Source organism: Convolutriloba macropyga, chromosome 5, assembly GCF_964194025.1.
Source record: "Convolutriloba macropyga chromosome 5, txConMacr16.3, whole genome shotgun sequence".
NCBI lineage: Eukaryota > Metazoa > Xenacoelomorpha > Acoela > Convolutidae > Convolutriloba > Convolutriloba macropyga.
Genome location: NC_134472.1, coordinates 14,349,012 through 14,364,988, shown reverse-complemented (window position 1 = coordinate 14,364,988; position 15,977 = coordinate 14,349,012). Strand labels below are relative to the sequence as shown.

The 15,977-nt window shown below is 32.0% G+C and overlaps 1 protein-coding gene across 5 annotated transcripts in view; it reads right to left on the bottom strand.

The window, feature by feature from the left end:
• The window catches only part of LOC142339160 (uncharacterized), a 129,146-nt gene extending 118,718 nt beyond the window's left edge, over positions 1–10,428 (bottom strand). The window contains exons 1-2 of one of the 5 annotated variants that reach the window (XM_075388952.1): positions 10,381–10,428; positions 2,613–3,004 (exon numbers count right to left, since the gene is read on the bottom strand). In XM_075388952.1, coding sequence (XP_075245067.1) covers positions 2,613–2,621 — 9 coding nt within the window. In that variant the 5' untranslated portion in view covers positions 2,622–3,004; positions 10,381–10,428. Of the gene's footprint in view, positions 1–2,612; positions 3,575–6,855; positions 6,872–7,855; positions 8,260–8,944; positions 9,017–10,380 lie in introns of those variants that run through there. The other 4 variants (XM_075388951.1, XM_075388953.1, XM_075388948.1 and 1 more) reach the window with 4 other exon arrangements.
• Positions 10,429–15,977: the final 5,549 nt, after the last annotated feature.

Genomic DNA, 15,977 nt, shown 5'->3' with positions numbered 1-15,977 from the left:
TTTAAAAAACAATAAGTGATTTTTATTTAAAAAAATAGCTCTCCAATAGAAATTGATTTTTTTATAATAAACTTCCAAAACTGAAACCAAAACTAGGCTTTTTTCGATCTTGCTCTTTAAGAAACTCAAAATTGGTTAACTTTGTAGCGTAAAATCTAAGTTTGAACAGGCATCCTGATACAAGAAAATCTTAATTTGAACAACAATTATTGCTAAAAGTGAAGAATAGCATGCCAAATATCACGTGTTCGCGCAAAAGATTAAACCTCAATAAATTCTCGAAAAAATTTAATATCAAAAAACTTTATTAGCTTGAAATTGTACGATTGACAAATTTTCTAATGATATCACTCACAATCTTGTACAATGAATATACTGATCGGCGAAAATTGACTGAACATAAAAAACACATTTGAGTATATATTTCCTCCCCCACAAGTGCTAAAGCGCTCAAAATTGGACTAGTTTTTACACTGTTTTAACTGCTTTTCGCCCTGCAAAAAATTACAGGCGTTTCTCTGCCATACGAAAGATCCAGATTAAAAAATGATATGTCAAAATTTACTGAATTACGATGAGCATTTTTAGCTGTTTAGTAAATTAGGGATTACCCTGCTGTTTATATATACACAGATGTTAAGTCTCTATTTTCGTATGTTTTGTCAAACACGACATCAGTTTCAAGCCATCATTTAAAATTTGTATAATACAAGCAATTTTTTATAATGGCGGTGAAAGAACCATTTCTCGTGAAGGTAATTTTAACCACCCGGGTAAAGATATTAGCGCCGTTTCAGCGCATTTTTGGTAAGAAGAGCACTGAATGCGCTTAAAGTATGTAAGAAAAGCGCTGAATGCGCTGAAATGCGCTGAAGCTTTGAAAAGGCGCTGAAATTTTAAAATTTCAGCGCAAATTAAGCGCACTTCGTACATAATTTCAGCGCATTTTGAGTACAATTCTTGCAAAATATTCAGCGCATTTCTAACAAAGTTTTAGCGCGAATTCAGCACATCCCTAGAAAAGTTTCAGCGCTTTTGATAAAACGTAAAAACAATAAAATTTCAGCGCATTTCTTACAAAGTTTCAGCGCAAATTCAGCATATCCGTAGAAAAAGTTCAGCGCTTTTGAGAAAACGTAAAAACAAACGCTTATTTTTCTCAAAATTTTCAGCGCAAAAACCTTACATAATAATGAGCTGAATTGTGCTGAAATGCGCTGAAACTTTGTATGAAATGCGTTGAAATGCGCTTATTTTTCAAAAAGTTCGGCGCAAAAAACCGTACATAATAAGCTGAAAGTGCTGAAATGCGCTGAAACTTTGTAAGAATTGCGCTGATTTTTCATCGCAATTCTTGCAAAATTTCAGCGCATTTCAGCGCATTAATAAGTAAGGTTCTTGCGCTGAACTTTTTGAAAACAAAAACCGAATTTCAGCGCATTTCTTACATATTTTTCGGAAAATTTCTCGACCCGGGCAAACATAACAGAAATCCAGTAAGTAGAAATAGTAAAATAAAAGTGGATCACAGTTCACTTTTAAGATCACATTTCAGATTTCTGCTTAACCCTAATCATAAAATTTTGAAGTTATCTTTCGGCAAGGAAAACTGAGCACAAAAGTTGTTTTAGTACAAAAGAGTTTTAGATAGATTTTGTTTTAGATGAAAATTTGAAATAATATTTGTTCGTAAAATATTAAAACTCGTGCAGTTCATTGTTACGTTATTTTTTTGTTGTCTGATTAATCGTTTTTGCTACCGCCGCAGTTCTTCGCCTAATTCCAGACAAGTTCAGAATAAAATGTTGTACTATAAAATCGACAGATCTGCATTTATGAATTGTATCATTAAACGTGCAGGATTAGGAAGCTGGGCTCTTTAGTGGATCTTTGCTGTAGTGGATACGATCTTTGTTGTTTTTACGACGTTTTTTAAATGCAAAGATGCATTTTGAAGATCTGACAAAGTGCATCATTGCAAGAATCGTTGCTTAAGATCTAATCAAACTATTGCTAGATTTCAAGCAATTAATGTTACTATATAAGGTAACAAAAAAAAACTTCTATTAGATTCTACACGATTGAAATTGAGCAATGGCTGGTGCATTTAGATGCCCTATTAAAGCGATGAAAAAGCGTCCAGTTGCCCTAAACTCAACAAGACTTTGGCTGAAAAATTGATTTTCATACATACCTGGGTAGAATCCATTTGAACGCGGTCTTATTTAATTTCTGTTTAGCCTAAAGTGGCTTTCACACAGCAATACAACTAAACCGTTTTCGGGATAAAATAAAAATGAAATGTCTCCTAAAATTCCTCAAGTGCTTTTACATGAACACATTTAGATTCCGTGATATTCTGTTCTTATGCAATACTTTAGATTTTATGATACCGTTTGTATATGTTGCACCCCTTTTGCTTTGCGCTATATTGATTTCTGGCTTCTTCAAATCAATTTCAAAAAGTGCTTTTTCTATGAACAGCTAAAAAATACTGAAGAAAATCTTTTTTGAAAGACATATTTTTTGGTTGTAACGCCGCACGCAAAATATATCGTTCTGGTTTTCGTTGTTTACTTTTTTGCACTAAGTTTATAAAAATTATAACTAACCTTTACCATCTTGCGGAGCAGAAGAGCATGGAAAAAAAGGAAAAGTAACTTCAGCGCACGGATAAAAATCCGAAACGGGAAAAGCAAGGAATAGACGTGATGAATGATTGACGGAAACTTCAGGAGAACAATTTTATGTCTCTCTAGGAAAAAAGGCAGACATTTTAATATGTCAAAAGGGTCAATCAATAGTAAACACAACAGTACTAACTAGTAATAACCGGAGAAATGAAGGAAGTTAGTTGGGATATTAATAATTTCAACTTGCGGAAGGTAACTGATTGGAGGTATCATAGGGTAAGATAAGAGACGTAATTTGGGTAGGATATTGAAAAGTAAATAATTAGAGTCAAATGTGACAGATAAACGCCGTTAGCAGATATATTATGTCCCTTTTTGAAGAAAAAAAACATTAAAAGCAAAAATAAAACTTGACCAAAATAGTGAAATTAAGAGAATGAGTTAAAATTTCAACTTGAACTTACCTGACCGCAAAAAAATGATCAAATCGCTTGATGAAGTTCAAAAAAAGTTGTCATGGTTCTATGATCGATTGTTGAAATCGGAGAAAATCTTTTGAAATTTTGTTTACAAAAGCATCCCAACTTTTTTTTGTTTATTCTTTCCCAGGTACATGCAATACACGGGAAGGGGGGGTTTCTTGAGTGCAGACTTTAAATAGCAGCAAAATTTTAGCAAATTTGGTTAGAAAGCGATCGTTCGAGACAAAGCCAGAGGGAGGCAAATAGAGAAATGAATAAATTACATGCCGGGTCGAATTATATCACGCAAGATTTGAACAAGAAACATTTCACAAGACAAAAGATCAAGCGTTTTGTAACATTTTCATATAAATAAGAAAAAAATGGTTCTTTTATCTAGCAAGATCTTTCAATTTAATTTTGATCGTATTCATGATACATGAACAGGAAAGCCTAATTATTTCCAAATAATTTACTATTTTAAGCAACTTCAGTTTCATAAAATCAGTTGAACAGTTGAATTTGAAAAGATCAAAGAGTGTTAAGGTGGTAAAAAAAATCAATAATTGGTTGCATACTAAGATATGTAAACATACATGGCTAATTCATTTGGTATAGCAAAAGAATAAAATTTCTCGCACATGCGAAGATTAAATTTTCATCAAAGGCCAGCTTTAAAAAAAGAAATATAATCATTATCAAGCTGAACGCTTGCAGTTACAAAAATCAACGGATCGATATCGAATTTGAACAAAATTTATTTTGGAGTTATGTTAACGTAAAAAAAAGAGTTACTAACGTAGAAAATAGATTGAAAAGTACAAGCTACACAGAGCTACTCAAGCTCAATGACCATTTACCTATTTCTTGACATTTTGGTCCGCAGACATATTCAAAACAAGCCGCATTCAATTTGCTTTGATACGCTTAAAACAGACATAAATCATTCATTTTCCACCGCGATACAAGAGTCAGCTCTCGGCAGCTTTAACAGTTTCGAGTTCCTCTCCTCCGAAGCAAACAAAATTTGTTCACATGAGTCTGCACTTATCACAGTATGATATCACTTTTGTCCAAAAATGGCAAAAATAAATAAATAAATATAACTTGAAAGATCATCGTCAATAAAATCGAGTTTTTGAGTTTTGAGTAAAACCGTTACTCTATTTTAAATGGACACTAATTTTCTGATTCTTTTAATTTTTTGACAGGCTTTGTTAGTTATTTAATAGATACCCAAAAAAGTGAATTAATTTTTTTACTTCATTGCTTTTTCTTAACCAAATAACCCGAATTTGACTTCATTTGAGCAAAATTTCAATTAATTTAGTATTTAAAAAAGTGACAAACGAGTGAAACGATTGCTTAGATTTGCAATGTTATTTTTATCTATCAAGAATTCTCGAACTCCATAAATTTATTTGACTTGATAAGTTTTGTTTGGGTTAGAACATAAAATTATAAAATTTTATATATAAAATTTTATAATTTTATATATAAAATTACCGAAGCCAGTCAAAACAATAAAATTTGCCAATTACCGAAACATATAAAATTTGCCGAAGCCAGTCAAAACAAAATGAGAAAAGTTATTTGACACCACACAAAATCCAACAGTTCTGATTTTCTTTTTCGCATCCGTGTGTGAAACATAAAAACGAACTTTACTATCTATCCTTCAAAAGTGAAAACCATAAAGCACGAAAAGTCAAATAAACAATTCATTGAGTTCAATTCACATGAGAGTGTTTTAATTTATTCACAAATGGCATTTCAAGCGGCAGCAGAGATCAAAAAGAGTGTGAGGAACAACACTAGTTCAATAATTCATACCAAATCGATTAAATTAGGCTGCCAAGTTTAACCTTCTAGTTTTTAAATCACTTCAAAAAAAATAGATTGCGCAGGTATGCATTAAAGTTGTGTTCGACCACCTTTGATACAAAGCAATATCTATCACATTAGCCGTCTGTGAAAGATTAAAACACACGAAAATGCATAAAAATACAACCGACTTTTCGGGTAATTCATGGTTTAGTTTAACTTTAATTACCCTTGTCGAGACCGGATGATTATGTTGTAGGAATCTGGCAGATTCTGGCAGAAAACTGGTAATCTTGCAAGATTCTGGCAAGATCTTGCAATTATTTGGAAAATGATAATCTGACTGAATTTGTCAAAACAAAGTGGTCTAACAGAACGTGATAGAACTACAAGCCATGTGACAAAAACTGGAGACCGTTTTATTACCGTTTCAACAAAAAGTTCCTTAACAAAAGTCAGTCAAAGGTAAAAACGGATCGAAATCTGGCGTTTTTTTATAACTTTTATTCAAATGTTTATTTAAAAGATTCTGCAAAAAGTGATGGTTCATTCTTTGAACACTTCGGGGAAAAATAAATTATTAAAGAAATCCCTTAACTTGCAGAACTTGGCGTTTTTTTGAAAAACAATTTCTCGTGTAATAGTATGGCAGAAAAACATATATTGGGTATCTTTTAAAAATCTGGCCAAAAAAGATTCCTTTAAAGGCATGCGGCAGAAAAACTGTTGTCTTGTAGAAATCTGGCAGAAAAATGGCTATCCTGTAAGAATCTGCCAAAAAATTTTGTCAGAAGATGCAACGTCTTGCACGAATCTGTCAGAAGTGGCGAGATTCTTACAAAAGAACAATCAATTTTCGACTAGTGTAATCAAAACTCCTCGCCCATATGTAGTTCCTGCCTGAAATGCGACGTGTTTGTTTGAACATCAAAAATTTACTCCCGGCCTTTATGAAAAATTTTTCTGATTATTTCAATTTCTCCAATGAATAGAAAAACAGACAAAAATACAACACGATGTAATTGTAATGCGGCATTAGTCTCCATCAAAAAAAGCCGCAAAAATTAGCATAGTTGGTGTCATTGCTGGAAATTAGTATAGTTGTTATTGATGGGGCCAATTAATTTGCTTTGTTAAACTAGATTCAAATTATTTTCAAAGAAAAAAGTTCTGCTGGAAATCGGTGAAGTTTGGGTAGCAAATTGTTCAATTTTAAATTAATTTTTTTCCAGTCTCTTTTGTTTTTTTGGCATATATTGATTCGAAGAAAAATTTTTTTAGTCCCGACGCTCCATAAGTGATTGTATGGTCTGCGTTGGTCACTGTGTCTTTAAGTTAATACTTATCATCATTTCCAATAATTATAAATAATATTTTTTTCGTCTTTTGTTTGTTTTCGCTATTACCCGATGAGCGTAATGCGTTTTGTTGTTTTTTTAAATGAAAACAGATGAATCTTAATTTAGAGTCAAAGGGATATGAAATTTTAAGAACCTTCTCTAAAAAGCAAATAGTATTAACCAGAGAAAATGTTACAATAATTAAAAAAAAAGCAACTAATTATAAACAATGATCTGACATATTTTGCCAAACTCTTTAGCCGTTAAATGCATATTAAATTAAAAAGCGCTTTGAGATTGGGCATTTTGTAATTTAATTACCGACAAGCCTCTTAAGTTGATAAATGGAAAAAACGTTTTGTCAGTATAAGTCACATTGTATTATGTTTACAAACTGAATATCTATTTCCCAGGTAGTTTTTACGTTAAAAAAGAATGCTAATATGAATTAACCGATTACAATTGAACTTGGCCGGAACAAATTTCCGAGATAAAAAAATGTTGGCAATTCGTCTTGCAAGTCCTTACAGGTTTACTAATCGAATCGCAAATTCTTATAAAATAACCATCTTATGTATGAAACTTGCAAGTTCTTACAAGTTTACCTTCTTGTGTGATAAACATACAAGTTCTTGCAAATTAACTATCCACTCCTGTCCAAGGTAATCAATGATTTTCTGTGAGTTCAGGTTCACGCTGATAACAATTTGAAAATAGATTTTTTCATAGAAACCAGCAATTGCCCTCATCCTTAAGTGCAACATGAACTGTAGTACTTTTTTGCATTTTTGGATCGTTGAGCTGAAAATACTGATCACACAAAAGTTTTGAAAAATTGAATACCATTTGTCAATTAAAGCTGCAATTACCAAAATATATCGTGTAACTATAAATCGCACGTATGAAAACAAGCTTTACTAAGTTTACTTTCAAAATTTTAGTTTTCTCTTTCGCCAATTGGCCACTATAAGGTTATTTGCTTTCACAGGCCTCCAATTTAGTAGTTTTGCACATTAGTTCCGGCTCTGCGCTGATATTTGTAGGACTTTTATTTTAAAACAATAGGCTGAATTCTTTTGGTCGGTCAACTGTTCTAATAAATTAAAGTAATGCTGAATAAGTTTGCGAGATCAATTGCACCTGAAATGGTGCGAACAAAGTGTTAAACAAATTTTATTCTTCATTTTTTTTTGTAAATTGCTTTCCTATAGGAATTAGTGGAGATGTAAAAAATTCTTTCAATTATGTTTTGGATCAAAAACCTTTTTAAAATACTGGCTACAATTGAGCCGAAATAATATAAACGCTAAAATTTGTTTTAATATCTAATTGAAAGCGTTCAAAGACCTCACCCGTCTATTGCTTTAGGGCATTTTCTTTAATACATTTTTCAGTTGTCGCGAAAAGGAATTCAATTGAACGAATTCGGCAAATATTAAAGCATTTCCTTTTTCAATTCATGAACAAAGCTGCCATGTTCTATCATAAATATTCTTGTTATTGAATAAAATAAGAGGCGAAATTTTCAAACAAGCTTTTGAACTTGCTCAAAACTAGAACAGTTTGGACTGAAACCTCAAACTGGAAAGCAATTTACATGTTTCATTGGAGCAGTTTCTTGTCTATTTTGGGGGGGAAAACAAAGTTTGTAAAAGTGTACAAGGAATTTGAATGATTTAGTACTACCGCCCATATACACAGTGGTGAAATTTTGAATAATGGAGAGATAATGTTTAATAAATAAGCTATCGGCTGTACAGGTAAATGTCTTCACCACAACTTCATAAATATTCAATTAATAAACTGATGTAAACAGATATAGAGATACACAGAGCTATGTCTGGTAAAAGTTTCGCACGAGATGGTAAATATAATAGATCTATTATCCCAAAAGGATATATTGTCCGAACTAGTGATGAAATATTATTAAGTAAACAATAAACTCTATGTTGCAAATGTGCCTCCCTTTCCATCAAAAGCAATAACAAAAAGTAAGCATTATTTACAAGACCACCCACAAGACAACCGAAAAATGAATAATAAAGGGAGCATTCTTATATTTTTACTACACATGGACCAATTCAAGCGAATTCAAGTGGAAAATTGAAAGAAATTGAAAGTTTTTTGTGGTTAAAGAGTTTGTCAAAAGCCCCGTTTAAACTGAAAAGGTTCGTTAACAAAGCGTCGAATTTTGACTTGTTATTTCAAGTACTTTCCGTTATAAAGTTGCCTTATTACTTGATGTCAAATTCACTCCTCAACAAACTCTTTCCCTGTGAAGAAACGGGAAAGAGGAAAACATTCCGATCTAAATAGCTGGGAAAAATTGAGCAGAGAAAGGAATTGAAGCATTTAAAAATGTTCCCAAGGGGGGAAACTCAAGAGGAACTTGCCGAGTTGATAACTTTGGTTAGTTATAATGGTTATAAGCATTACTAAACAGATAGGTTTCCTTTGTTAAATACATGTGCTCAAAAATATACTCTGTACGCGAAAAATGACGATATTTTCAAGAAGGCGGACGACTAAATGATTTTCATCAAGTCATTTTTGAGCGTTTTTCTTTGAAAGGCTCTGTAATTTTTGTAAATAAAGAGGCCATAAGAATTAGTGCTTGAAGCAGACTAGAAAATTAGAAGAGGAAAAAGGAGGAAAGGCTGGGCATTGATGAAAAATGGAGGCATACCCAAAACGGGTGAAGGACCCTGACAAAGTGTATGGTTGTCTGTGGCCATAATCTCATTTTTATGGCCTCTAATGTCCCTCCAAGTGCATTATTTGTCCGCGAATTATTCACGCCTTCCGGAAATTGCGGTCGGACATAGGTGCCATTCACTTTCCATTGATCGATCTGAAAACGCGTTGCGCGCACACTCAAATTTGAATGGAGAAAACACCAGTTTGATGAAATTTCCCACTTTTCGCAACCCTTTTTATCGAAGCGCCTCCTACTCCTCTTGAGCCACATTAACGCCCAAATTTTCTTACTCTCTTGCCCCGCCCATCAAAGGCGCTCAAAAAATACCAACAAAAAAACAAATAGTAGCTCACAAGTATTCAGTTTGTGAGAAATAACTTGGTTAGGAGAATTTTCACAGCTTAGAATTTGGAGTTTGCTAAATTGGATTTTTCAAAAAAAATATATGCAGAAAAAAAAACCAACCAAATGAAAAAAAAGCAAAAAAAATGTCAAAAAATTTTTGTAAGATATGCAAATTACACGTATAAATTGTGACCTGTGTTCGATATCGTTAACTTAGGACAGTTTTATTGGAGTAATTGTCCGAACTAATTAGAAAGATAAACCGTATGTCAGCCTGTTGATGTTGATATCAAAATTCAAGTGCATGATAGATGCATATATTAATTGTATTTTCTGCAGAACGTCAAGCATATGATAGGGGCAAAATTTTAAAAAACAACAGCGATATAGGTAGTCTAGTTGGAGACCAACTCAAAGGGTTATCTTCCCCAAAATTTTTTACCAATGTTGGTTAACTTGGAAAGTTTTTGCCAATAAAAGTTATCGCGCAGGATCCATGGCAATGATGGTTGACCTCCAATATTCTTGCCTATGACTGTTATCTTGCAAATTTATATTGCTAGATTACTACTTATGCTCAAAGACTCTCGCAAAGGTCATCATTTATTGTGCATATTTTTTGCCAGTGAGGATCATTGCGAGAAAAATTTGTCAAGGACGGCTATCTCGCAAAAATGTGACCATAAGCGGCTAATATCTATTTGAAATCAAATTGATAATGTATGCTAAGAAATCAATTGGAAAAACAGATAAAATACACTCCAGTTGTTGTCTCAACAACTCAGACGTTTGTCTTATAATGATTTTTTTTACCAATGTTCAATACCGTGCAAGTCCGCAACCAAATGAAGTAATCGTGCATGATTTATCACACCCGTGTAGCAACTTCTTAGTAGTCACACAAGGATCATATATGAAGTCGTACAAATCATAACGTATTTCCTAGTACGATCAGTTTATGACTACTGAGAAATCATACATGATCCTTGTATGATTACAAGAAATTATATATGAACATAGTGTGATTACCAACAGTCATACATATATTGTTCCTTAAATTTTATTCGGTAAGGAATCACCTATGTGATTCTCCGGCTTCACTTTCTGATCCACCAAAATACCCTGTAGTCTGCCAAAATACCGTGCAATATTATTTACAAAGTTGGTGTCACTCAATAAAAGAATAAGTCCAAATAGATAACAATAGATTTGATATTTTCTGAAGTCAGTTAATACCTATAAATGCAAATTATAAGAATTCAAATTCGTTTTTGTAAATAGATTCAAGTTGCAAAGTTATTTTTTAAAGCTCACATAAAGAATCAAAGGTGGATTGCAAATGCGATACAATAATTTAATATGTCCGCTGATTACATTATACAAGAATTTGGGGCACCAGTCAATGTTTTATGTGTCATATATATATATATATATATATATATATATATATATATATATATATATATATATATGACCTTGTATTACTTTCAAGAAAATTTCTCAACTTCAATACAAAATGGAAATTATACAGTTTTCGGGCTTTGAAATTTTTTGTATGGTCCATGTAAATTTTCTAGGAATTTAAATATGACCCTTGAACGAACACCAAGTGTTCATTCAAATCATATATGACTTAATATGATTACTAAGAATCATATATGACCTAGTATGACTAATAAAAAATTTTTATGATGAGGAACTCGGGCAATAACACTTTAATTTGCAATTTTTCATTAATCTTGTTAATTTAGTGACTTGTTAACAAGTCACTAAATTTAGTAATCTTGTTAACAAGTTAATCTTGTTATTTTAGAAGGCCTAGCGAGAAGTTAGTTAGTATGCAGCACTCTTGTGAGTGTCCTTGAACAAAAATGTTTCTCAAAAAGAGTCATGCACAGTAAAAGGCATAGAGTTCGCTTTGGTGAAACTATTATGTGAATAAGGATCAGTGCTTTTATGAATTTTGCCATCACTTTTGTTTACTCCATTCTCTCAGGATCATAGCGATCCACCATTTTTTGTGGTTCTTCATAGAAAAAGTAATTCAGCGAATGAAAAAGTATGGTGCTCTGACATCAAGACATAAAATCTTAAAACAAATGTCCTTGCATAATGCAATCAACATTTTCATCATTTTTAGAAAAAAAAAGATACTTGTAATAGTAAGAAAGATAGATTTTTAGTTCACCAAAAATGGTCAAGAAACCTGTCTTAAAACAAACAATTGTTTTCAACAAACATTTTCGAAAACAAGTGTTTTCGAGCCTGTTATTTAAGCAAATTTTTAAAGATTGGTCTATATCTTATAAGAGTGTCGTTTTTAGACCACCTAATTTCTTGATTTTAGATATGATTTTTAGATAAATTTTTTAGTTTAAATTGGCCAATTCGTTAAGATTTTAATCCTTGTTAACGTTTAAAAGGAACGTTTAAAAGGTATGAGACAGTCATTGGTTTAGAAAGAAAGTTATGAGAGGATGAAAAGGAGATTAGACGAACTATCCCTTGAATAGTTCGAAGACTATTTTCAGAATTTTTTTTAACCATATGCCTAAGTTGAGAAGATCTTATTTTTGAAGTTTTAATAAGTAGTTTGGCAAATGACAGATTCGCGAATTATTGTTGCGCAAACGCACTTAGCCGATCGGTCTTATTGTTCCGACCCCTCTTGAGGGGGGAGGAACTATATACTCAAATGGGTTTTTTTTGTTCAGTCAATTTTGGCCGATCGATATATTCATCGTAGAGAGTTGAGACTGGTATCATTAGAAAGCTTGTCCGGCGTAGAATATGGAATTTAAAAGATTTTGTTGATTTTCGTTTTCAACAGGGAGATATCGAGGTTTAAACTTTCGAGAAAATAGAGTGAATTTCGTTGATTTCATTCACCTTTTTTCGGAATTTTTGACTAAAATTTCGCCAATTTTGATAAAATTTAATAAACTTTTTCAAGAAAATGTTATTGATTTTACGTTTGAAGACAAAATATATTGTCGGTTATTTTCATTGCATTTTTTATAATCACAAATTCCGGCTAAATATTTCAAAAAATTCAAACTTTTTCTTCAAAAACAGCACGAAATAAATTCCTTAGTCCACTCTGATTAAATTTGCAGGAACTGCACACCCAAACACCACTAATACAATCTTTGTAGTCTAAAAACTGGGCTAATTCCACTTCAATTTCCGTTGAGAGTGCTCTGTAAATAAGACTTTGCCGTTTTTTGCTAACTTTATTCGTTGATTATCAAAAACGCAGCATTTATTTTTGATTTTTTAACTAACAAAATATCTATATCAATGATATTCCAAAAATTAAATATTTCTTATCAACAATCAGCATTAGCAGAATTAGTTCTGTACCAATCTTGGACCGTTACAGTCCAAAAATAATTCGGATTGTCGTCAGTCGGTTTTTTATGAAAAAAAATTCGATCTATTTTATATTAATTAAACAACAGAACATTTCAAATCAAAGCTCATTAGTGATAGGTCCTATTGACTTCCTAATTAGCTCAAAATTAGTTTCTCTAGTTGATTGCTTGAAAGGTTATGGTCGTTTTGACTTTTAAAATATTTGATTTTTAAATAAAAAATGGCTTATTGAACTTTGCATCAATGTTTCTCTTAATTTGGTCAACTTGTAGCTTAGTGTCAGCAATCAAAGAGTGTACCTTCTTTCTGTAGAATTCAAATTCAGTCTTTATTGCGGTTTTAAGCTTTAAGTTATGGTGTTCTGGCTTTGATACTACTAGATTTCACATTTTTTTTTAATTTTTAGGTATTTGCCCAATTTTCATGTTTTCTAGTTTTGTCAAATTATTGCGTTATTGTCAGTTCATATACCACATTTTTGCGTTCAAAATAACGCACAATTGATAATATTTAAGTCCTTAACGATATAGATTCTGGTTCTCTACCGCTTCGACAGTACTTTCTCGAAGAATATAATTGAATTTTGTAATTTTGTCTTTAACTGTAGGTTTTACTTTGTTTTTCTTGTCGTATTTAATTTCCTGTACAATGACCCGATTTGATAGGCTTTTCCAGGAAAAGTAGATGAGCCGATGTTCTGATATTAGAAGATAGATAATGGCTATCGTGCCATTGAAAATAATTGTTTTCCAAAATGAAAAAAAAAACATTTCAACTTCGCAATTTTGTTCCTTTTATTGTCTGTTTGTTACATGGTCTCGTTTTTTAAAGGTTAAAAATGACATTATTTTTGTCAAGGTAAGGTGTCAAAAGGGATTGGTGTCACAAAATCTATTGTTTTAAAAGAATTTGTTATGACTTTCCTCTCTTCGACACGGGTTTTTCACACAAAAAAGTAAATTAATTTTTGATTTTTGTCATATTTGACGTTCTTTTGTAGACGTAAGACATATTCTGGATAATTGCAGGTCTCATGGGCTTCCTTTGGAATAGTGGACGAACCTATTCAATTTTTTCATTGTGTAATTAATGGCTTTTAAAATAAATCTTTGGAAATAAATTTTTTCGAGAAAAAAAAACAAGTATTACATATTTTTGCATTTTTTTCTTTTCTGTCTAATTTTTTGCTTATTTTCAATATTGAGTGGCCACATAATAAAATATCGGTGCTCGACGAAAGTGCAATCGAACACTATTTTGGAGGCCAAAGTATGGCTTTACGGCTTCCAAATCATTTTCTGGCAAGTTCTAATTGATTTTCAGTTTGTTGTCTATTTTTTGTTCTTTTTGTAACTGCAAAAAAATTAAATACCGAGAGTTCTTAATTCCCTTTTAAAGAAGCATCCGGAATTGTAAACATATGGGATATTTTAGATTATTCCTAATGGTTTTCATTACTTTGAAATTAATTATTTTTTTTTAAAAAGTTCAGTGAATTTTCTAACTTTAAAGTTTCTGTTCTTTTTTTGTCTAATTGTTACCAACCTTCATTATGAACTGGTGAATAACCATTTTTTCTGGTGAATTACAAGTTATTTTGTTTATTTTCTTTTTTATCTGACGCTATTTTGACTTTGTTATTAAGTTTTGTTTTTAAAAACCGACATAAATTTTTTGATGTAATTGATGTCTGTTCTTGTTGTTTGATTTTGCCGTTCGTCTTCGCTCGCTTTCTTAGTATCAGCATATCTCATCAATCTAATGCATCAATTTTTATTCCACTGACTTGTTTGCTTTGGAGGCTATCTTTTCGTTCATACACCAGTTTTTTTTGAAAAATACTTGAATTTTTTGTGTTTTTCCATCTGTTCCTCATGTGCTAGACGATTATGCCAAAATTGTGGATGAGCGGGGTCGGAACCTTATGTGCGATCGCACATTACCGAGCCGCCTTGTAATCAATTACGATCAAAGAATGAAACCAAAGCACCAGCTATACCCATGGTAAATTTTTTGATTGTTGATAATGCGCAAGAGTGCTTGACTATACGCAATCATCAGCTTAAAGTAATGAATAGTTAGTTGGAAAGATTGATTCACGCGAATAAAAAGATTGTCTTGTGAAATTTTCGCAAAAAAACTGTTTTTGTTATTGGAACCTCTCATTAGCCAGACTTCTTGTTGTTTTTATGTTGATGCGTTGATAATTGAGTATTTAGCGCGACAAATTTTTAGCTCTATTGTCCATTATCAATCTTCAAAAACTGATTGTTGATTTTTTTTCTTTGGGGGTAGGGGGATCAATATTCCAGAAGTCCTGGAATGTAGTTGACACAAGACCAAGAAAAATTTTGATTCCCAACTGGGTTTTAAGAAAACTCTGCAATATAATAATAATAACAAAAGTTTAACGCATTAAAGCCAGTGAACATGAAAATAATTGTCTTTTTTAAATATGCACTTGACCTGTAGTCTGTGAACAAAAAAAAGTTAACAACCGTCTTGAGGGAAGCTTGGTCAAGAGATTGAAACAAATGGAGCTAATTATAAGGAAGATAAATAAAAAATAATTATCATCTCAGAAATATCTCAAATTGGTTTCTGTTGAGTGCCACAGTTCAAACAAGTCTCGAAATTAGTTCACGTGATTGGTCAATGCGACTCTGGTCGGAGTTGAAATTACCTTTTCAGGGCTCAATTCAATAATCCCAGGGGAAATTTTCATCAAATTAAAATGTTCACAGAAGCAAAATCTAATTAACTGCTTTTGTTGTTTGGCCAAACCAACATTGACATAAGAAGCTGAATTAAGTGCCTGAATTGTTTGAAACCCTAATTTCATTACGGATTTCATTGTAAAACAAAATGGCTCTGTCTTTTTCAACGCCCACCTTTGAACCATTTATTAAGTCCACCAGGGGTAAAATAAAACAAAGCATTTAATTTCCAGACAAAACAACTTTATTCTACATACCATAACCAGACCGCTGAAAAGGTTTTACTGATAATTTTTACAAGTATTTTCTTCAAAGAGAGCGTTCTGTTATTTTGTATGAAATGGTTTTATGACACAATTTCCGATCAAATATACATAATTTTCGAGTTTATATGATGGACATATTTCATGTTAACTCAATAAATTTTATTTGAGCAATCAAGCTTCTAGACAAAACAAAAATTAAGAATTTATTGAAACATATAAGAAAACTTTAAAATTACTTTAATTTGTGATCAATTTTTTGCTTCACAATCGAATTTTTAAACGGTAGTTTTGGTATCTATCTAGACTGAAGTGTGCGCT